General features: G+C 52.2%; 2 protein-coding genes across 4 annotated transcripts in view; one reads left to right on the forward strand and one right to left on the reverse strand.

The window, feature by feature from the left end:
- Positions 1-12,155, forward strand: part of ABCC2 (ATP binding cassette subfamily C member 2) — a 65,936-nt gene extending 53,781 nt beyond the window's left edge. For all 3 annotated transcript variants that reach the window (XM_077823391.1, XM_077823390.1, XM_077823393.1), the window contains 4 exons: positions 4,754-4,912; positions 5,683-5,849; positions 8,664-8,858; positions 11,170-12,155. In XM_077823391.1, coding sequence (XP_077679517.1) covers positions 4,754-4,912; positions 5,683-5,849; positions 8,664-8,858; positions 11,170-11,299 — 651 coding nt within the window. In that variant the 3' untranslated portion in view covers positions 11,300-12,155. The remainder of the gene's footprint in view (positions 1-4,753; positions 4,913-5,682; positions 5,850-8,663; positions 8,859-11,169) is intronic.
- Positions 12,156-12,705: 550 nt separating this feature from the next.
- The window catches only part of DNMBP (dynamin binding protein), an 82,697-nt gene continuing 73,233 nt past the window's right edge, over positions 12,706-22,169 (reverse strand). The window contains exons 14-17 of the mRNA XM_077823394.1: positions 21,720-21,902; positions 21,440-21,638; positions 20,753-21,219; positions 12,706-14,651 (exon numbers count right to left, since the gene is read on the reverse strand). Coding sequence (XP_077679520.1) covers positions 14,466-14,651; positions 20,753-21,219; positions 21,440-21,638; positions 21,720-21,902 — 1,035 coding nt within the window. The 3' untranslated portion in view covers positions 12,706-14,465. The remainder of the gene's footprint in view (positions 14,652-20,752; positions 21,220-21,439; positions 21,639-21,719; positions 21,903-22,169) is intronic.

Raw genomic sequence — 22,169 nt, forward strand, 5'->3', positions numbered from 1 at the left:
ATAGTTACCAAAGAAAATAAAAGTAAGCGCACAATCTAAATCTTAAACCTTATTCGAGTAGGCAGTATTTGGATCAAGCAGTTTTCTCACCCTACTGGATGTTACAATTCTTAATACACAGGCTTCCCCTTTCAAGCCTGGGACCAGTCTCCTCAGTTGAAGTGTGTCTTCTCAGTGTTTTTGTTGCTTCTAGTGTAGGTGGAGGGAGGAGAAAGGTGAAAACATGATGCCACTGTCCCATATTGTATATCTTAGTCCATGTGCTTGGAAGACACTAGCCCAGGCATGTCCTGGTGGGCTTTGCTGAGTCACAGAGCTAAGCAATTCCCCGGTGTAGTCTTGTGCAACTGAGTCATAGAGATGTAAATTCCTTGATTACAACTCCCCTGCTGATTAATGGTCATTTAACACCCTCCTGGGTGGGGCTCATCACCCTTATAGTAGAGACTCTCAGACTTACAACATATTTCATTAGCAACCATACAGCAAAATCTCATAACTTCATCCATATCGATGATATACATATTTTAACAGAACAATGTGTTTCAGCAGATCATGACCATTCATATGATATTCTACATGGCATGCTTTCTATGAAATATATCATAATTATACGACAAGGGTGGATATGGGGGTTCCAGGGTGCTGCTTTGAGGTACAGAGTGCCACAGGTACCATGTTGAATGCTTTACTGAAGTCCAAGTATATTGGATCTGCTGGATTTCCTTTATCTAAAAAGCAGTTATTTATCAAAGAAGGAAATCAGGTTACTCTGGCATAATATACTTTTGGTAAACTCATATTGCATTACATCCCCTTTTTTGTTTACCTCCATGAATTTAATTATTATTTACTTCAGAACTTGTTCCAAAGTCTTACATATTACTGAGGTCAGACTAATAAGTCTGTAATTGCCTGGATCACTTCTTTTCTGTTTCTTAAATATAGGTACAACATTGGTTATTCGCTAGTCATATGGTACTACCTCCCCAAATAGACAGATTTATTAAAAAGCCTTGTTACCAGACTAGCAATTTCATGTGCCAGTTCTTTCAGCGTTCTGGGATGGAAATTATCAGGTTTCTCCCCAATTTGAGTACATTAAGCTGTTGGAATTTTTCTTCCTCCTCAGATGTGGTTAACTTCACTCAGCCATACTGCCTTCATACACATGTTCCATATTATCATCCTGATTGGTAACTGAGGCAAAGTATTCATTTCGTTTTTGGGCAACACCTAGGTTATCTTTAATCTCCTCCCATCCACACTGAAAAGTGACCAAGCCTCATCCTTCCTTATTTTTATAACTAAAGCACTTCATTAGTTATTTTAATTTCTTTGACAAACATTAAACCATTTTGACTTTTAGAAATTCTCATTTTATTCCTACATTTTCTAATCTCCACAATATAGTTTTCTCGATTAATCCCTTTACCATTCCCCTAGGCTCTCTGCTTACTCCTAATAACTTTTTTGTGGTGTCAGGTATCAGAGGGGTAGCCGTGTTAGTCTGCATTTGTAAAAGCGAAAGAGTCTTGTGGCATCTTATAGACTAACAGATGTATTGGAGCATAAGCTTTCGTGGGTGAATACCCACTTCGTCGGATGCATGAGGCTGCACGATGCTTTGCCGCTTTTTTGAGGTGGTTATTCATCCAGCTGGATCTGGAGCCTTTCCCTACAAGTTTTTGGGTTTTTTTTAAGTCCTTGAGCTCTTCGGTCCAGTTGACTTCTTTAACTAATTCCATTAATTTCTCAAACTGTGCTCTTTTGAAATCAAAACCATAGCTAATGCCCTGGTTTTGATGATCCTTCCATTTAATCTAAACTGAATCAACTCATCATCCCTTGATCCAAGGTTAGCTCCTCCAACCAGCTCTTCTGTGATATCCTCACTACTTACCCAACCATCTAAAATTACATCACCTCTTGTTGGTGCAGTGACAAGCTGATGAAGAAAACTGTTGTCTATCACATCCACGAATAACTGAGCCCTACTGGTATGAGTAGCATTTATTCACTAAGCTATGTCCATGCAGTTGAAGTTTCCCATTATGACACAATTCCCAATAGTATTGATTGATCTAATAATAATATTCAAGCGCTCTCTGTCCATATCTGTGTCTGACCCTGTGGGTCTACAACAGACCCCTAACACTATCCTAACAGAACCTCTTTTACAATCCCTCCTCAAGATGATTTTGACCCAAACAGATTCTGTTTTGTCCATATTACCTCTTATTTCTTTACAGTTTACTGAATCATTGATGTACAATGCTACTGTAATCATGCCTCAGTGGGTCACAACTGAGGATGTCAAATTCAAGACAAACTGCTGAGAAATAGGGCAGATACACCCCGAGACTGGTGGCTAATCCCCGATAAGATATACCAAATCTGCAACAAAAGTAAACTTCTGTTTCACCACGTTGGCTAACAAGAAAACATAAAGGCACTTTCCTCAGGCATTCCAGTTCTTATATCTCCACCAAAAACACTGGATTCAGAGATGAGTGGTTCTTTACAACCAGTCTCATCAAATAATAGGTTCTTCTGATCCCAAAGGACCAGCCACAGACCCAGGTCAATATATAGCTTAGATCTTACCGAAAAATCACACTGATGCCAATCCTTTAGTAGGTAAAATCATAGAATATCAGGGTTGGAAGGGACCTCAGGAGGTCATCTAGTCCAATCCCCAATTTTTGCCCCAGATCCCTAAATGGCCCCCTCAAGGATTGAACTAACAACCCTGGATTTAGCAGGCAAATCCTCAAACCATTGAACTATCCCTAGCCCCCTCAAGGTTTATTCATAAAAAGACACAAATAAAGATGAGAGTTAAAATTGGTTACAAGAAACAAATACATACAGTATTTGCAGAGTTCTTGGTTCAGGCTTGTAGCAGTGATGGAATAAACTTCTGGCTTAAGTCAAGTCTCTGGAGTACATCCACATCTTGGATGGGTCATTCAGTCCTTTGTTCAGAGCTTCAATTTGTAGCAAAGTTCTTTCGGAGATGAGGAGCAGGATTGAAGACAAAATGGAGGTGTTTCCAGGGCCTTTTATAGCTTTTGCCATGTGGAGAGCATGCCATTGTTCTTACTGTGGAAAATTACAGCAACACGATGGCATTTGGAGTCACATGCGCAAGTCCCATGTCCATGCATTTTGTCTAGTCACAGCGGGACATTCCATTCAGTGTAGATGGGCGTCTCCCATGGTCCATTGTGAGTTAATGTACTTTGATGGGTCACTCAATTTGAACAGTCCCTCCACGATGTGCTGCCTAGCTACCTTGTGGGCGTTACCTCAGGAGCAAACATTTGCAATCCAGGAATAGAGCCAATACTTATAACTTCAAATACAAAAATGATACATAAATACAAATAGCATAATCATAACCTTTCCATAGACACCTCACTCGACACCCTTTGTACAAGTTTCCTGCAAAGATATAACAGTGGTTGCAACACTGATCTATACGGTCATATTTTAATCAGATAACATCACAGCTACCCCACCACCTTTACTTTTATGCCTATCCCTCCTGAACAGCACATAGAATCACAGCCCTGTAGGACTGGAAGCGACCTCGATAGGCCGGACTCATGAACTGTAACACTCGTATTTGTACTTTGTCTCTCCTTGCTCCCCATCCGCTCACCTTATGGTGTTTGCCTGGCCCTTACTATAGCTTTGCTTGGCTGGTTTTTCCGCACCTGAGCATGGAAGCCTGACATGGAGATTTCATGAGTCTCTCCCAACCTTCTCCCGTCATCTTCTAGTTGAAATAGCAAGGCCTGCTCCCAAGTCCGGAGCGGAGGATGTCAGTGGTCTCTTTGTCAGTCTCATCCCATCTGCCTGGCCAAACTCAGGGATCTGAACTCACCAGATACTGGAGTCACCGGGTCAGCAGAGCCGACCCTACACACCAAGAAGCTTCTTTGCCATGCAGCCTCCAACCAGAAGGGAGCTGTCCTGGCTTTGCACTCACTGCGCTTGTGAGAGCTGGGAAGCCGGGCAGCAGTGACGTGAGCTACCAGAACTCAGCCCGTGAGGCACAGGCAGGGGCAGCGAGGTGGGCATGGGAGGGGGCAGCAGTACCCGGGGATAGATGCCAGGAAAGCATCTATCTGAGTTACCCAGGAAAAAATTTTCTGTAGTAGCTGGCTGATGAATCTTGCCCATATGCTCAGGGTTTAGCTGATTGCCATATTTGGGGTCGGGAAGGAATTTTCCTCCAGGGCAGATTGGAAGAGGCCCTGGAGGTTTTTCACCTTCCTCTGTAGCATGGGGCACGGGTCACTTGCTGGAGGATTCTCTGCACCTTGAAGTCTTTAAACTACGATTTGAGGACTTCAATAGCACAGATATAGGTGTGAGGGTTTTTTTGTAGGAGTAGTGGGTGAAATTCTGTGGCCTGCGTTGTGCAGGAGGTCAGACTAGATGATCATAATGGTCCCTTCTGACCTAAATATCTATGAATCTATGAAAGCGAATCCAGGGGAATGAAGCCATGGGAGAGCCAGGGCTACCGCAGGGCGCGTGAGTTTGGGCAGCACAAGGGCTGGGCACCCCCTACCATACAGACACCGAGAACGGGAGCCAGCCAGAGAAGAGCCACAGAACTAATCAGGGGGCCAGTGAGTGGGAGCGACAGAGCAAAACCTGCCCACTGTGGCTAAAGCGGGGGTGGGGGGGCAGCCTTCCAGCTCCAGCAGGCTAACTGCCCAGGGTGCTGTCTCCACAGGTCGGGGTTGTGGGCAGGACGGGGGCTGGGAAATCCTCTCTCACCAACTGCCTATTCCGGGTCCTGGAGGCTGCAGGAGGGAAGATCGTGATTGATGGGGTGGACATATCGACCATTGGCCTCCACGACCTGCGCCAGAGTCTCACCATCATCCCCCAGGTGAGCGCTGCACGGGCAGAGCTGCGTGCCCGGTCTCTGGCAGCAGCTGGCCAGGGATTTCGCAATAGGGCAAATGTGTGGGGTGGGCGCTGTGCCTCTCCATAGAAGCTCCATGCCCCAGGTGTCTCTGTTCATTAACTTATCCCAGCCTGCCACTGTGGGGCAGCCAAAGCCTAATGGGGCACTATGAGCAGGAGGGGCCCAAGCCGGAGCCCCCAGCCCCTCGGTGTGGAAGCTGCAGCAGGAGACACAGCATGGCGGGGCCCATCCCATCCTGGGCACCTCCTGAGCTCTGGAAGCGAAAGCTCAGACGCCTCCCATTCTGCTCCCTGGGCACTGTGGGAAATGTTCAGCCCAGGCCCAGGATCAGCCTGCTGGTCTCTCGTTGGGAGCCTAGACTCAGCCAGTAACCTTCACCCAGCCTCTGAGACCGACTTGCTGGCTCCTCTGATCCGCAAGGCTGGTGACCTGCCCTCAGCCTGTGGCTGTTGGAGCTGCAGCATGGCCAAGCTCTTGGTGAAGCATCCCTGGTAGGAGACTAACCCTGCCCCTCCAGCCAGTGCGTTGCCCAGCTGTGGGCACCGTGGGCAGCCAGTTTGAGTGGCTGGACAAACAGCTCAGAGCTGGCTCGAGCCAAACAGAGCAGACTTAGCTGCAGCGGGTGTCCCCCCTTGTGTCTAACTGTAATGGGCTTACAAGCACCTCATGGCTCTGGGGCTGGCAGGACCCCAGACCTAGCGCAGTCAAAGACCCCTGAGCTGGCCTTGCAGGACCCGGTGTTGTTCTCCGGGACTTTACGGATGAATCTGGACCCGTTTGACCAGTACTCGGATGAGGAGATCTGGAAAGCCCTGGAGCTGGCCCACCTGAAGACATACGTGCTGGACCTACCTGAGAGACTGTCCCACCAAGTGAGCGAAGCAGGGGAGAACTTGAGGTAGGTGGGCTAATCTTGGGGGGCCTCACCGCCTGCCCAGCTCCAGAGACACATCCTTCCTCCCTCCCAGGGAGAGTAGAGCACAGCCTGAGCATGCCCTAGGCTGTCCAAGAGTCCAGCCAGCCAGCAGGACTAATCCCTGTAGGAATGCATGACCCTCTGTGAGGCTATAGGGAATGAGGGAGTGCATGGGGGGCAGCAAGGCCAGGGGGAAGGGTGCGGTTTGGGGGGGGCAGGCAAGGCGCATGTGGGTGCAACCCAGTCATCATGAGGTGAGAGGCAAAGTGTCATCATGGATCAAAAACTGGCTAGGAAACAGAAAGCAAAAAGTAGGCTTAAATAGCCAATTTTCATTCTGGCTAAAGGTTGGCAGCGGGAAGTACGTGGTCCAGGGTTGTACAATACATTTATTAATGGTCCGGAAAGAGGCTGAGCAGTGAGGCAGTGATTTTGTAGATAACACACAGCTATATGGGGGAGTCAAATCCAGAGATGACTGGGAGGAACTTCAGAGGGACCTGATCAAGCTAGGGGAATGGGCAACATGATGCAAGATGAAATTCACTGGTGATAAGTGCAAGTAATGCACACTGGAGGGAGAGGAAAAACTGAACAACTCACACACCATATGGGGTTGTAAATTAACTGTATTAGTGACACTCGTACCTCACTGTAGCCAGCTCAATGGTGACCGCTTCTCAAAGTGCAGCTGTGGTCCAAAAAGGGTACAAAACAGTTCAGAGTCAAGCTAGACGGGCATAACGAATGGGGTCCTGAGGGATCTGTCCTGGGTTCAGTTCTGTTCAGTATCTTCATCAATGATTTGGATACTAGCACAGAGAGTACACTTATAAAGTCTGTGAACAATACCACGCTGGGAGGGGTTGCAAGCGCTTTTGAGGACAGGATTAGAATTCAAAGTGAGCTGGACAAACTGGAGAATTGATCTTAAGTAAATAGGATGAAATTCAATAAGGACAAATGCAAAGCACTACACATCAGAAGGAACAATTAAATGCATAAATACAAAATGGGAAATGACTGCCTAGATAGGAGTGCTGCAGAAAAGGATCTGGGGATCATAGTGGATCACAAACATAGTGGATCAACAGTGTAATACTGTGCAAAAAAAGTGAACATAATTCTGAGATGTGTTAGTAGGAGTGTTGTGAGCAAGACATGAAAAGTAATTCTTCTACTCTGTTCCACACTAATAAGGCCTCAACTGGATTTAGTGTGTCCAGGTCTGGCACCACACTTCAGAGAAGAAAGTCCAGAGAAGAGCAACAAAAATTATTAAAGGGCTAGAAAACATGACCTATGAGGAAAGATTGGAAAAATTGGGTTTGTTTAAGCTGGAGAAGAGAAGACTGAGAGGGGACATGATAACAGTCTTCAAGTATGTAAAAAGTTGTTATAAAGCGGAGGATGCTAACTTGTTCTCCTTTGCCACTGAGGACAAGACAAGCAGCAGTGGGCTTCAGTTGCAGCAAGGGAGAGTTAGGTTGGACATCGGGAAAAAAAACTTCCTGACTGTAACAGTAGTTAAACACTGGGACAAACGACCTAGGGAGGATGTGGAGTTGCCATCATTGGAGGGGTTTTTAAAGAACAGATTAAACAGCTCCCAGGAATGGTCTAGATTAGTGGTTCTCAACCTGTGTTCCGCGGATCCCAGGGGTCTCTGGCCTATGTCAAGGGGTCCGCGAAAGACTTATTCTGAAGCCTGGCTGACCAGAATTCGCCTATGTATGCAGACAATAGATTTCCAAAGGGGCCCACACCGCCATCCGAAATTTTTTAGGTGTCCACAACTATAAAAAGGTTGAGACCCATTGCTCTAGCTAAGACGTAGGCCTGCCCCACTGCAGGGGCCTGGACTAGATGCTCTGGCCTTCCTGCCCTGCAGTTCTACGCTTCTGTGTGAGGTCGCGTAAGGAATAGACTGGTGCATAATACTTCCTAAGTCAGTGATGTGGCCGCATTTGAATAGCGTGTCCAGTATTGGTCACCTCATCTCACTCAGCATAGTGCTGACGTGTGTGTGTGTGTGTGTGTGTGGGGAGGGGGGTTCAGAGGCAAGCAAAGAGAGTGAGCAAGGGCCTGGAAAAACGCTCACATGACAAGCGAGTGACAGGCTTGGAATTGTGTCCTTTCGACAGAAGACAGCTAAGGGGGTGGAGACACATAAGAATGGCCATATTGGGCTAAATCTATATAAAATACTGACAAAGTGAGAGGCTAAATGGGGAATGTCTGTTTTCCCTGTCTTCTAAAACAAGACCAAGGAGACAGACAAGGACCCTCCTGGCTTCCCCATCCCCACATGTGTAATTAGGTTGTGGAACGCCTTGCCACAGGAAGTTGTTGAAGCCAAGAAATTAACACACTTCCGAAAGGAACTGGACATGTGTATGGCTAGTAAGACTATCCAGTGTTAGACTGGTTAATGCTAAGAAAAATGTTGCTACATGATTAAGTCTAATTCTTCAAGGTACAGGCTGCTCTCTGACTAAGCGAGGTCCATCTGAGCCCCAATGGGGGCAGAGGCTCCAACATCTGCTGCCAGCAGCATTCTTACACCTTCCTCGGCAGCATCCGGTGCTGGGCTAGACAGCCTTGTGTCTGAGCCCGGCTCCCACGTGCCCTGTGGCCTAACCTTGCTCAATGATTGGCTGACGAGGCAGGAGAGGAAGGATGTGATGCTGCCACTAGGCTACTCCAGGTCGCTCACTCGCCCTCCGTGGCGGAGCTGGTGCTGGGCCTGTTCTCAGTCTGCCCAGCGTCAGAGCTGGTGTTTTCTCCCCACCCCAGCATTGGGCAGCGGCAACTGCTGTGTCTGGCCCGAGCCCTGCTCCGCAAATCCAAGATCCTCGTCCTCGATGAGGCAACAGCAGCTGTGGATCTGGAAACAGATCATTTAATCCAGACAACAATCCAGAGCGAATTTGCCAACTGCACTGTCCTCACCATCGCCCACCGCCTGCACACCATCATGGACAGCAACAGGTGGGTGTGTGTCTGTGTGTACACACTGCGCCCCTGCAATACTCACCGTAATGGCCAGGGGCGTGGGGGAGGCGCGTGGGGGCACTGTACCCACCAGCGTGGCCAGCCAAGAGCAGTTGCTGTGCACACCATTCCCCAGAGCAATGCGGGGGGGCTCCAGGGAGGTTCTTTACACACCATCCTGGCTCGCCCGAAGGGGGTTAGGGCACTGTAGCCACCATCCTGGACCACCCTCCTCCCCCTGAAGCAGTTGCTGTACACTCCATTCTGCACGGGTAGGTGCACACAGGTTCTGTGTGCGGGGGAGAGGGGGGAGAGGTGCTGTACACACCATCGCAGACAGCAGTGGGGGGGGGGGTGCGCACAGGGGCGCTATACGCACCATCGTGGCCAGCCGGGGGGGGGGGGGCTGTACACACCATCGCAGACAGCAATGGGGGGGTGCACACATGGGCACTATACACACCATCGGGGCCAGCGGGGGGGCGCTATACACACCATCGGGGCCAGTCGGGGGGGGGGGGGGAGTGCTGTACACACCATCGCACACAGCAGTGGGGGGGGGTGTGTGCGCACAGGGGCACTATACACACCATCGTGGCCAGTGGGGGGGGCGCTATACACACCATGGTGGCCAGCCGGGGGGGGGGGGGGGGCTGTACACACCATCGTGGCCAGCGGGGGGGGGGGGGAGTGCCGTACACACCATCGCAGACAGCAATGGGGGGGGGATGCACACATGGGCGCTATACACACCATCATGGCCAGCCGGGGGGGGGGGGGGGGAGTGCTGTACACACCATCGCACACAGCAGTGGGGGGGGGGGGGTGTGCGCACAGGGGCACTATACACACCATCGTGGCCAGTGGGGGGGCGCTATACACACCATGGTGGCCAGCCGGGGGGGGGGGGGGGGCTGTACACACCATCGTGGCCAGCGGGGGGGCGCTATACACACCATCGTGGCCGGGGGGGGGGGGCGCTATACGCACCATCGTGGCCAGCCGGGGGGGGGGGGGGGCTGTACACACCATCGCAGACAGCAATGGGGGGGGGGATGCACACATGGGCGCTATACACACCATCATGGCCAGCCGGGGGGGGGGGGGGGGAGTGCTGTACACACCATCGCACACAGCAATGGGGGGGGGGGGGTGCACACATGGGTGCTATACGCACCATCGTGGCCAGCAGGGGGGGGCGCTATACACACCATCGTGGCCAGCGGGGGGGGGGGGGGGGGCGCTATACACACCATCGTGGCCAGTCGGGGGCGGGGGGCTGTACACACCATCGCAGACAGCAATGGGGGGGGTGCACACATGGGCACTATACGCACCATCGTGGCCAGCGGGGGGGGGGGGGGAGTGCTGTACACACCATCGCACACAGCAATGGGGGGGGGGCACACATGGGCACTATACACACCATCGTGGCCAGCCGGGGGGGGGGGGCGCTATACACACCATCGTGGCCAGCCGGGGGGGGGGGCTGTACACACCATCGCAGACAGCAATGGGGGGGGGTGCACACATGGGCGCTATACACACCATTGTGGCTAGGCTCGGGGGAGGTGCTGTACACACCATCCTGGACCCCCGACCCCCCCCAGGAGCAGTTGCTATACGCATCATAGTGCACTTGGGGTGGGGGAAGTTGCAGGCAAGTTTGCATCATCCTGGCTAGCAGGGGGGCGGAAGAGAAGGGGCACTGTACCCACCATCAGGGCCAGCAAACAAGTTGAGGGTGGAGTGCAAGGGGCCAGCCGCCAGATGGTAGGTGCAGGGGGCTATACCCACACAAATGGGGGAGGGGTGGCAGACTCCGACCCCCCACTGCCCGAGGGGGTGTGGATGGGGCACTCCTTTCTGGCCTGCACCAAGTGGGTATGCAGATGCAGCCTAGCCCCCCATCTTGGACAGGCCGTAGAGGACCTGAAGATCCCTGTGCAGCTCCAAACTTTGTCGCATTCACTCACAGCTGTTGGTCCAGTAAAAGAGATGCCTTTGTCCCCTAAAGGAACAGGAGAGGACTCATGGCACCTTAGAGACTAACCGATTTATTTGCGCACAAGCTTTTGTGGGCTGCAGCTCACTGCGTCAGCCCCCTCCCATCTTTCCAGTAGCAGAGGCATCATTTATGTCGTCTTGGACTGACGCAGGCAGGCCCCGGCCCGGGGAGCAATTTACTGTCCTGCCTCGGGTGGGGAAGGGGCTGCAGACAACCTCGGACCGGGAAGGGCATGCGCTGCGAGGAGCTGCATGAGAGCAGTGCTGGTCCTGAGGGGCCCAGTGTCCTTTGTGCTTGCAGGGTGATGGTGCTGCAGGCGGGGCGCATCGTGGAGTATGACAGCCCTGAGCGGCTGCTCCAGCAGCAAGGCCTTTTCTCTGCCATGGCGAGAGACGCCGGGATCGTGAGCGCTCAAGCCACGGTGCTGTAGGACAGCTGGAGCTGACAGGGTGAGCCCCATCTCCAGAGTCACCCATCTCCAGCATCAGAACCTAGGGCAGGGCCCACCGCAAACTAGGACGGACAAACGGCGGATTGCCAGAATCTGTTTCCTGTTGCCTCTGGGCGCCTGGCAGCTCCGAGCAGCGGGACCTGCCCAGGACTTCACTCCTCTTCACCTGGGACTTTAAAGGAGAGAGTGAAGCCACGGGGCTCTGAGTCCCTTGAAGAGGGGGCTTTGGGGCTGGGCTAGGACTTACCTCACTGCAGGCAGCAGCTCTGAACCTGCTGCTGCCATACCCGGGGGACAGATCCAAACCCTGCTATGGGGGGTAGCTTCAACGTAGATGTGCACAGGCCAGACCCCACGTGCACTTGGGCAGCAGCTCTAACAGAGCCCCGGGGGTGACTGTGACCCGACACGCAGCATGGGAGTAGCTTGGCTGAACAAGGGGGTATTTTTACAATCATTTTAGTTATTGGTCCTTATTCTCAAGGCACTCACTAGCATAGGCCCAGCATAGCTGAAAGAGTAACTAAAGCTCCAGCCTGAAGACCATGGTTGACAGCAATGCTCCTCTAGCAGAGTGGAGCTCTCTACCGCAAGGGCAAAGTTGGGCAGGAGACAGCTGCCTCAGGGGCCAGTCCAGGGCTTGAACCATGGCCCATCGCAGAGCTCCTCACTTTCTGCTCCAAGTGTCAGGTCCACTGCTCCGAGCAGCCCTCCCCAGCAGAAACAGCATGTCAGGACACTGTAAAAAGACGAATACCCTGGGGAAGAGGCTGAAAGCACAAGTGAACCCCACGTGACACATTAGACCCACGGCTTTAATGCAGACACCTCACTGATGAGGGCAGTATAAAATCTACATAGAACAGAATTTCCTGATACTAATGTCTGGATGCACAGGCAAAACTTAGCTCCATCCCCATGAAAGGTGACTGCAGCCCTGGGCTGTCCCCGCCGCCCCCCACTGCAAGACTTGGAGTCAGTGTCAGTGTCTGGGCTTTGCTCCAAGCCCACGCAACAACTTGACACTCCCCTGGTCCCTGCTGGTGCTCATTTGTCCAGGCAGGAGCCCTGAAGAGCCCCATTAAGTGTGTGGTTGCAATTCTGTCTCTATAAAGAATATTCAAACACTTGTTTGTGATATTACTTGGGGGGGCAGGGGGAGTTGCTGAGGAATGTTGCTAAAGCCTGGGCCTAGTCCAGCAGTAGGGGCGGAGGACAGAGGAGGCATAGGATTTGCCTAAGCACCGGTTTGCTGCTCTGCAGGGCTCCATTGTGAGTTGCAAGCTGAAGTAGAAACATGGCTCCAGTGTGACGCTGGGGTCTAAGGCCTGGAACAGCTATTCTGGTTGTCCTTGCACGCCCTATCGCCTCTGCACAGGAGCTGGGCCATCTGGCTACACGCCATTTGCTGAATTCTTGCCCTATAAACTGTTGTACTCCAGCAGCTTCTGGGCACGGGTCCCAAACTTTGTGTTAGTCTCTCAGCAAGCAGCAGGGCGGCTGCTGCTCCAGTTTGTCGCTGCGGCCTGGGCTGCGGGGGCCCATGCGCAGCTGCTTACAGCGTTGCCATGTGCATGTCCCTGACCAGAAACATGGTGCTTGACACAAACAAACCTGAGCACCACCAAGGGAGACACTTTACTTAGGGGACACAGACACTGTTGTCAGAGTGCAGGGGAGTGAGGGGGAGGAGGAAAGTGTCTCTTGGGCCAGGAGCAGCAGCCCCCAAATACAACCCTTCCAATAGTACTGCCCCATTCCGGGGGCGCCCGGCCAGAGCCTATCAGGCAGTCTGGGGTGTTGATGCCTTTAACCTACACTCTTGCCAAAGAATCTGCCTGAGTCTCACCAGCCCCTCACAGCACTCTGGGACGCGTGTCAGAGCAAACGGACGGACCCCCCAAGTTCTGGTGGCGGGCTGGAGTGAGGAGGGGAAATGGCTCGAGTGACAGGGTGGTGAGGCTGCTGTCTTACCTTTGGCTCATCTGAACGACTGGAGTCGGGTTGCTGCGGGCAGCTGCTGCCTGCTGGGCGCTATGGGAAGGAGTATCACGTATCTCCCACAGCAGCGGGGTGCTGCTAGTCCTGAAACGAGGGCTTGGGAGCGCCCCACCCCGGGATGTCTCCACTGCAGGGGAGGTGTGAATTCCCAGCACGGGCAGATCCCACGTGCGCTCGTTCAGCCCGTGCTGGGAATTCACACCAGTAGAGGGGCTGCTGCAGCACAGGCTAGCCGCCCAAGGTAGGGCCCAGCAGGCTTGGGGGGCTTGGACTTGGGAAGCTAGCCCTGCCCATCGCCCATGGTTCAGCTGAGCGTGTGAGCCTGTCTGCGCTGCGAGTTACAGGGCCATGGGCAGCAGGAAATACCCTAGGAGACCAGCAGCTCCCCCAAGGGAGGCACGCAGTTCTGGGGAGATGGGTCTTCCCAGCTGTGGAATCAAATGGCTTATAACCAGTGACAATGGGTCCTCTATATGGAGCGGGGGAAGGGGCAGAATCCCACCCTGAGCAGGTACCGTACTCCAGCCCCAACTTCCCAGCTACATTCTACCCCCTGCCCGGTGAGGGAGCCTGGCCCTTGCTCCCAATGCTCATTGCTGAGGAGCTGTGGGGCTCCTGTTCTCAACAGCCCTGGCTGCTTTTAACGGTACTTGGCTAAAGAGGGAATCTGCATTAAACCAGAAACCCTGAAGGGAAAGGAAATGCCGCACACAGGCAGGAAGCAGCACTGTGGCCCGAGTGAGGAGGCCACTTCCTCAGGGAGTTGGCTTTGCTCTGCCCAGTCAGGCCCAGCCAGCTTCTTTCTAGCAGCTAGATCTCAGGGGAAGCTACTTGCCCTGCTAGGAGGAAGAGACAGGACAGGAGGCAACATGAATTCCTGCTGCACTGTAACCTCACTGCCCCGGCCAAGCCACGGTCACCACGCCAACTGCCTGCAGCCTGGGCGGGGCAGAGCCCCTGCCGGTCCTGGACCGTCCAGCACCACAGGCAATACTGCAGGGCTTTCCGGGGCTGGAGGGTTGGTGTTTCACACGCTGACTCAGCACAGCAGGGGTCGCAGAGCCCTCCCCCCCCAAGTCTCTGACATGGTCCAGCTGGGATTAAGGCACCAGAACTTGGTTCTCTCTGTGGGGATGGTACAGCCTCACGTATACTCTGTCTTCCGGATGTAACTGGACGGCACGTAGCCCTGCCTCCCATGCACCTCAGCTAACCACCACTCTCGATTGCCCGTGATATCTCCAAACTGTAGGATCCTGAGTCTCTGATTGGCTGAAACACTCAACTCATTTGGACTTCGGCCTTTAAAGGTGTAGACAGCATAATAGACCTAGAGGGACAGGGGGAGAAAGCGGGTCAGAGCTGGGCCAGGCCTGAGGAACAACAAGCCAGGATCAACACTATCATGTAGCTCTTTGTGTACTGTGAGGATTACTCAGACACACTCTGAGAGGGAAACTGAGGCACAGCAATGGGAAAGCACTATCTCCCAGGGTCGTAAGGGCATAAGTCATCCTGGGTCAGCCCATAGGTCCACCTAGCCCATTATCCTGTCTTCCGACAGTGGCCAATGCCAGGTGCCCCAGAGGGAATGAACAGAATGGGTAATCATCAAGTGATCCATCCCCTGTTGCCCATTCCCAGCTTCTGGCAAGCAGAGGCTAGGGACAGCATCCCTGCTAATAGCCATTGATGGACCTATCCTCCGTGAATTTATCTAGTTCTTTTTTGAACCCTGTTATAGTCTTGGCCTTCACAACATCCTCTGGCAAAGAGTTCCAGAGGTTAACTGACCTTGTGTGAAGAAATACTTCCTTTTGTTTGTTTTAAACCTGCTACCTACTAATTTCATTTGGTAAACTCTAGTTCTTATGGTATGAGGAGTAAATAATGCTTTCTAATTTAACTTCTATACACCAGTCATGATTTTATAGACCTCAATCATATCTCCTCCTTCATCGTCTCTTTTCCACACTGAAAAGTCCCAGTTTTATTAATCTCTTCTCATATGGAAGCTGTTCCACACCCCTAATCATTTTTTTTGCCCTTTTCTGTATCTTTTCCAATTCCAATATATCTTTTTTGAGACAGGGTGACCAGATCTGCATGCAGTATTCAAGGTGTGGGCCTACCATGGATCTATATAGAGGCAACATGATATTTTGTGTCTCATTATCTATCCCTTTCTTGATGATTCCCAACATTCTGATAGTTTTTTTGACAACTGCTGCACACTGAGTGGATGTTTTCAGAGAACTATCCACAATGACTCCAAGATCTCTTTCCTGAGTGGTAATAGCTAATTTAGACCCCATCATTTTATAAGTACACACCGTTGGGATTACGTTTTCCAATGTGCATTACTTTCCATTTAACAACATTGAATTTCATCTGCCATTTTGTTGCCTAGTCACCCAGTTCTGAGAGATCCTTTTGTAGCTCTTCAGAGTCTGCCTGGGACTTAATTATCTTGAGTAATTTTGTATCATCTGCAAATTTTGCCACCTCACTGTTTACTCCTTTTTCCGGATCATTTATGAATATGTTGAATAGGACTGGGGCCCAGCACTATTTACCTCTCTCCATTCTGCAAACCGACCATTTATTCTTTTTGCCATGTTTGTCTTTCTTCCACAGGACAGAAGCGACTTTGTCTGTACAAAGTGCAAGCTGGTCTCCATATTGGAAGAGAAGATTGAAGGTCTGGAGCAACAGATAACGACCCTGCGTTGCATACGAGAAACTGAGGATTTTCTGGACAAAACTCAGGATAGGCTTCTAGGGGCACAAAGCTCTAAAGATATAGAGCAGGTTGCACAGAGGAGCCAAGAGGCCAGTGAAGAAGCTTGGCAACATGTGACCTCCAGAAGAGGTAAGCGGAATGTCCGGTTCCAGTAACACAGACACAGGAAATTAACCGCTTTCATGTTCTCTCCGCAGGTACCATTGCGGAGAGTGGACCAGATGATATGTCTGGGGCGAGAAAGCAGAAGGAGACTCCGCTGGTTGGAAGGCATGAGATGCGATGTCCTGAGGTTGGGGGTTCCACGACCACCACTCCCAAGAGGAGAAGGCGGGTGGTGGTGGTCGGGGACTCTCTCCTCCAGGGGACTGAGTCATCTATCTGCCGCCCTGACCAGGAAAACCGAGAAGTCTGCTGCTTGCCAGGGGCTAAGATTCGCGATGTGACGGAGAGACTGCCGAGACTCATCAAGCCCTCGGATCGCTACCCCTTCCTGCTTCTCCACGTGGGCACCAATGATACTGCCAAGAATGACCTTGAGCAGATCACTGCGGACTACGTGGCTCTGGAAAGAAGGATAAAGGAGTTGGAGGCGCAAGTGGTGTTCTCGTCCATCCTCCCCGTGGAAGGAAAAGGCCTGGGTAGGGACCGTCGAATCGTGGAAGTCAACGAATGGCTACGCAGGTGGTGTCGGAGAGAAGGCTTTGGATTCTTTGACCATGGGATGGTGTTCCATGAAGGAGGAGTGCTGGGCAGAGACGGGCTCCATCTTACGAAGAGAGGGAAGAGCATCTTTGCCAGCAGGCTGGCTAACCTAGTGAGGAGGGCTTTAAACTAGGTTCACCGGGGGAAGGAGACCAAAGCCCTGAGGTAAGTGGGAAAGCGGGATACCGGGAGGAAGCACAGGCAGGAATGTCTGTGAGGGGAGGGCTCCTGCCTCATACTGGGAATGAGGGGCGATCAACAGGTTATCTCAAGTGCTTATATACGAATGCACAAAGCCTTGGAAACAAGCAGGGAGAACTGGAGGTCCTGGTGATGTCAAGGAACTATGACGTGATTGGAATAACAGAGACTTGGTGGGATAACTCACATGACTGGAGTACTGTCATGGATGGTTATAAACTATTCAGGAAGGACAGGCAGGGCAGAAAAGGTGGGGGAGTAGCACTGTATGTAAGGGAGCAGTATGACTGCTCAGAGCTCCGGTACGAAACTGTAGAAAAACCTGAGTGTCTCTGGATTAAGTTTAGAAGTGTGTGCAACAAGAGTGATGTAGTGGTGGGAGTCTGCTATAGACCACCGGACCAGGGGGATGAGGTAGATGAGGCTTTCTTCCGGCAGTTCACGGAAGCTACTAGATCGCATGCCCTGATTCTCATGGGTGACTTTAATTTTCCTGATATCTGCTGGGAGAGCAATACAGCAGTGCATAGACAATCCAGGAAGTTTTTGGAAAGCGTAGGGGACAATTTCCTGGCGCAAGTGCTAGAGGAGCCAACTAGGGGGGGCGCTTTTCTTGACCTGCTGCTCACAAACCGGGTAGAATTAGTGGGGGAAGCAAAAGTGGATGAGAATCTGGGAGGCAGTGACCATGAGTTGGTTGAGTTCAGGATCCTGACGCAGGGAAGAAAGGTAAGCAGCAGGATACGGACCCTGGACTTCAGGAAAGCAGACTTCGACTCCCTCAGGGAACGGATGGCCAGGATCCCCTGGGGGACTAACTTGAAGGGGAAAGGAGTCCAGGAGAGCTGGCTGTATTTCAAGGAATCCCTGTTGAGGTTACAGGGACAAACCATCCCAATGAGTCAAAAGAATAGTAAATATGGCAGGCGACCAGCTTGGCTTAATGGTGAAATCCTAGCAGATCTTAAACATACAAAAGAAGCTTACAAGAAGTGGAAGGTTGGACATATGACCAGGGAAGAGTATAAAAATATTGCTCGGGCATGTAGGAATGAAATCAGGAGGGCCAAATCGCACCTGGAGCTGCAGCTAGTGAGAGATGTCAAGAGTAACAAGAAGGGTTTTTTCAGGTATGTTGGCAACAAGAAGAAAGCCAGGAAAGTGTGGGCCCCTTACTGAATGAGGGAGGCAACCTAGTGACAGAGGATGTGGAAAAAGCTAATGTACTCAATGCTTTTTTTGCCTCTGTTTTCACTAACAAGGTCAGCTCCCAGACTGCTGCGCTGGGCATCACAAAATGGGGAAGAGATGGCCAGCCCTCTGTGGAGATAGAGGTGGTTAGGGACTATTTAGAAAAGCTGGACGTGCACAAGTCCATGGGGCCGGACGAGTTGCATCCGAGAGTGCTGAAGGAATTGGCGGCTGTGATTGCAGAGCCATTGGCCATTATCTTTGAAAACTCGTGGCGAACCGGGGAAGTCCCGGATGACTGGAAAAAGGCTAATGTAGTGCCAATCTTTAAAAAAGGGAAGAAGGAGGATCCTGGGAACTACAGGCCAGTCAGCCTCACCTCAGTCCCCGGAAAAATCATGGAGCAGGTCCTCAAAGAATCAATCCTGAAGCACTTACATGAGAGGAAAGTGATCAGGAACAGCCAGCATGGATTCACCAAGGGAAGGTCATGCCTGACTAATCTAATCGCCTTTTATGATGAGATTACTGGTTCTGTGAAGGGAAAGCAGTGGATGTATTGTTTCTTGACTTTAGCAAAGCTTTTGACATGGTCTCCCACAGTATTCTTGTCAGCAAGTTAAGGAAGTATGGGCTGGATGAATGCACTATAAGGTGGGTAGAAAGCTGGCTAGATTGTCGGGCTCAACGGGTAGTGATCAATGGCTCCATGTCTAGTTGGCAGCCAGTATCAAGTGGAGTGCCCCAAGGGTCGGTCCTGGGGCCGGTTTTGTTCAATATCTTCATAAATGATCTGGAGGATGGTGTGCATTGCACTCTCAGCAAATTTGCGGATGATACTAAACTGGGAGGAGTGGTAGATACGCTGGAGGGGAGGGATAGGATACAGAAGGACCTAGACAAATTGGAGGATTGGGCCAAAAGAAATCTGATGAGGTTCAATAAGGATAAGTGCAGGGTCCTGCACTTAGGATGGAAGAATCCAATGCACCGCTACAGACTAGGGACCGAATGGCTAGGCAGCAGTTCTGCGGAAAAGGACCTAGGGGTGACAGTGGACGAGAAGCTGGATATGAGTCAGCAGTGTGCCCTTGTTGCCAAGAAGGCCAATGGCATTTTGGGATGTATAAGTAGGGGCATAGCGAGCAGATCGAGGGATGTGATCGTTCCCCTCTATTCGACATTGGTGAGGCCTCAGCTGGAGTACTATGTCCAGTTTTGGGCCCCACACTACAAGAAGGATGTGGATAAATTGGAGAGAGTCCAGCGAAGGGCAACAAAAATGATTAGGGGTCTAGAACACATGACCTATGAGGAGAGGCTGAGGGAGCTGGGATTGTTTAGCCTGCAGAAGAGAAGAATGAGGGGGGATTTGATAGCTGCTTTCAACTACCTGAAAGGGGGTTCCAAAGAGGACGGCTCTAGACTGTTCTCAATGGTAGCAGATGACAGAACGAGGAGTAATGGTCTCAAGTTGCAGTGGGGGAGGTTTAGATTGGATATTAGGAAAAACTTTTTCACTAAGAGGGTGGTGAAACACTGGAATGCGTTACCTAGGGAGGTGGTAGAATCTCCTTCCTTAGAGGTTTTTAAGGTCAGGCTTGACAAAGCCCTGGCTGGGAAGATTTAACTGGGAATTGGTCCTGCTTCGCGCAGGAGGTTGTACTAGATGACCTTCAGGGGTCCCTTCCAACCCTGATATTCTATGATTCTATGATTCCTACCCTTTGTTTCCTGTCCTTTAGACAGTTACTGATTCCTGAGAGGACCTTTCCTCTTATCCCATGTCTGCTAATTTTGCTTAAGAGCCTTTGGTGAGGGACCTTGTCAAAGGCTTTCTGGAAATCTAAGTACACTAGATCCCCTGGTTACCCTTTGTCCACATGCTTGTCGACCCCCTCAAAGAATTCTAGGGCAATCACTCCCAGAGCCCCGTTCTCCTGCCCGGGTCACTAGCCAGGCTGATTTTCTACTTGAAAATATGGAGAAGGGCTGGTCCTGAAAGGCAGGTATCTTCTTGCTGTCCCACGCCCGAGAGACCCTGTACAACCCATTTTCCCACCTAGCCTTGGGGGTCTGCACATTCCTCACAAGAGACGGGGTTGAGGTCCATAGGCGCTGACTCCGTGGGTGCTCCAGGGCTGGAGCAACCATGGAAAAAACATTAGTAGGTGGTTTAGCACCGACCAGCAGGTGAGCTCCCCTCCCACCCCTCTCCACCCAGTGCCTCCCCCAACCAGTGACCCCGCTGATCAACTCCTTCCCTCCCTCCCACTGCCTCCTGCCCACCTCGGAACAGCTGTTCAGTGGCGGTCACGAGGCGCTGGGAGGAAAGGGAGAAGGGGGGCTCGGGCATGCTTGTGGGAGGGCAGAGGTGGGACGGGGTGGGGGCTTGGAGGAAGGGGTGGAGTGGGGGCAGGGCCTGGGGCGGAGTTGGGGTTGAGGACCCCCGGGGTAAAGAGGACAGATCAGCCTCTGCCTCACATGTGCCAGCACCCCTTCCCTAGTGAAGGGAGGGTTCAGCCTCTGCCCAGGGAAGGGTGTGATTTGCAGCCCCTCTACCATAGAGCAAAGACAGCAGGAAGGCTTACCTGGCTGCCTTCAGACTCGCTGCTCTCCAGCCCCGAGTCTCTGTCCTCCAGCGAAGGCGCCGGCCTGAGGTATGCTTTGGCAGGGTGCCCACTGCGGGCGTTGCAGCTGCTGTTCGGCTCAGGGCGACTGTTGTGTTGGAGAGCTGGTGTCATGTTGGGCTGCGGGTTGGATTCCATGGGAACCGTTCTACCAGAGGTGCCAGCCTGGGGTGGGGAGGCAGCATCTGTCTCGGAGGGGGACCTCAGGGAGTGGTATGGATCCCCTGGAGAGGCACAGTCCTGCAGAGGTTTCTGGGTGAAGGTCATGGTCATGCCACTGGAGTTGAAGGTCAGGGTTTTGCTGCTGTGGGGTGAGGAGCTACTGTGTTCAGACTCACTGGAGGAGTGGCTGCCCACCGAGACGTCCGAGTGGCTGCGACGTGGGTTATAGGGCTTCAGGAAGGAGCTGTACACAAAGCCTTTGGTCACTGCGGAGAAGGGAGCGGATCATAGTCAGAAACGAAAAGGCTCCCATGGAGAGGGGAGTGGGTCAAAGGGGAGAAGATGATAAACCAGAGAGGAGACCACAGGAGACAGGCCCGAATGGCCGCCTGTCCCCGGAGGGTTACAGTTAGTTGTTCATGGATCCCGGCCGATGGCAGAGTCAGGGAAGACCCTGTGTTGCCGGAGGCACAGAACCCCACCTACCTCCATTGTCAATGAGCCAGCGGTTCTGGCTGCCCATGGGGTCCTTCTTCTTGAGAACACCCACGAGATCACCCTCCAGCAGCGAGACATCCAGGTCCTGGGCTGCGTTGAAATTGCGGTCTGCCTGGAAGAGTTTCTCCGGGGGGTACCTGGCCAGGAGGGCAGCTCGGAGTTCATCCGACTGCAGCACGTAGCTGGGCTGGAGGGGAACAAGACACCCATGAGAAAGCCCCTGGGGCTCCCCAGACCAAGCCCCCGAAATAAGGCAGAAGAGACTCACTGGGCCCAGGAGTGGCTGCCTCCTGGCGGACTGGTGCTCCACGCTCCTCCTGTCAAAGGGTCTCTTGGCAACCGTGTGGGACTCCGGGAAGAAGGTAAAGGCCTGGAGCTGCTGGAGAACTCGGCTGTGCTCCTCTTGGAAGATGGCAATGAGGTTCCCCTCCCTGCCAGCCACTCGCAGCAACTGGAACAGGAGCAGAGGGTAGGAAGCTGCCATTAGCAGAGCGCTGCTAACCCAGAGACCCAGAAGCCAAAGGGGACGGAAGACGAGCCAGATGCTGATCTAGAACCTGCACCAGTGTTCAGGGCCAGGACGGAGCCAGCCCTGGAACTCCCCTCTGGCAGGGCAGGGGTAAGCCTATCCTGCCACTTCCCCTGCGGTCCCTGACAGAGGGTGGGGACAGCCAGAGAGTGAGCCCCCAGGCCTGCTGATCCAGCACCTTTCACAGCA

The sequence above is a fragment of the Eretmochelys imbricata genome, chromosome 7 (assembly GCF_965152235.1).
Source record: "Eretmochelys imbricata isolate rEreImb1 chromosome 7, rEreImb1.hap1, whole genome shotgun sequence".
Taxonomy (NCBI): domain Eukaryota; kingdom Metazoa; phylum Chordata; order Testudines; family Cheloniidae; genus Eretmochelys; species Eretmochelys imbricata.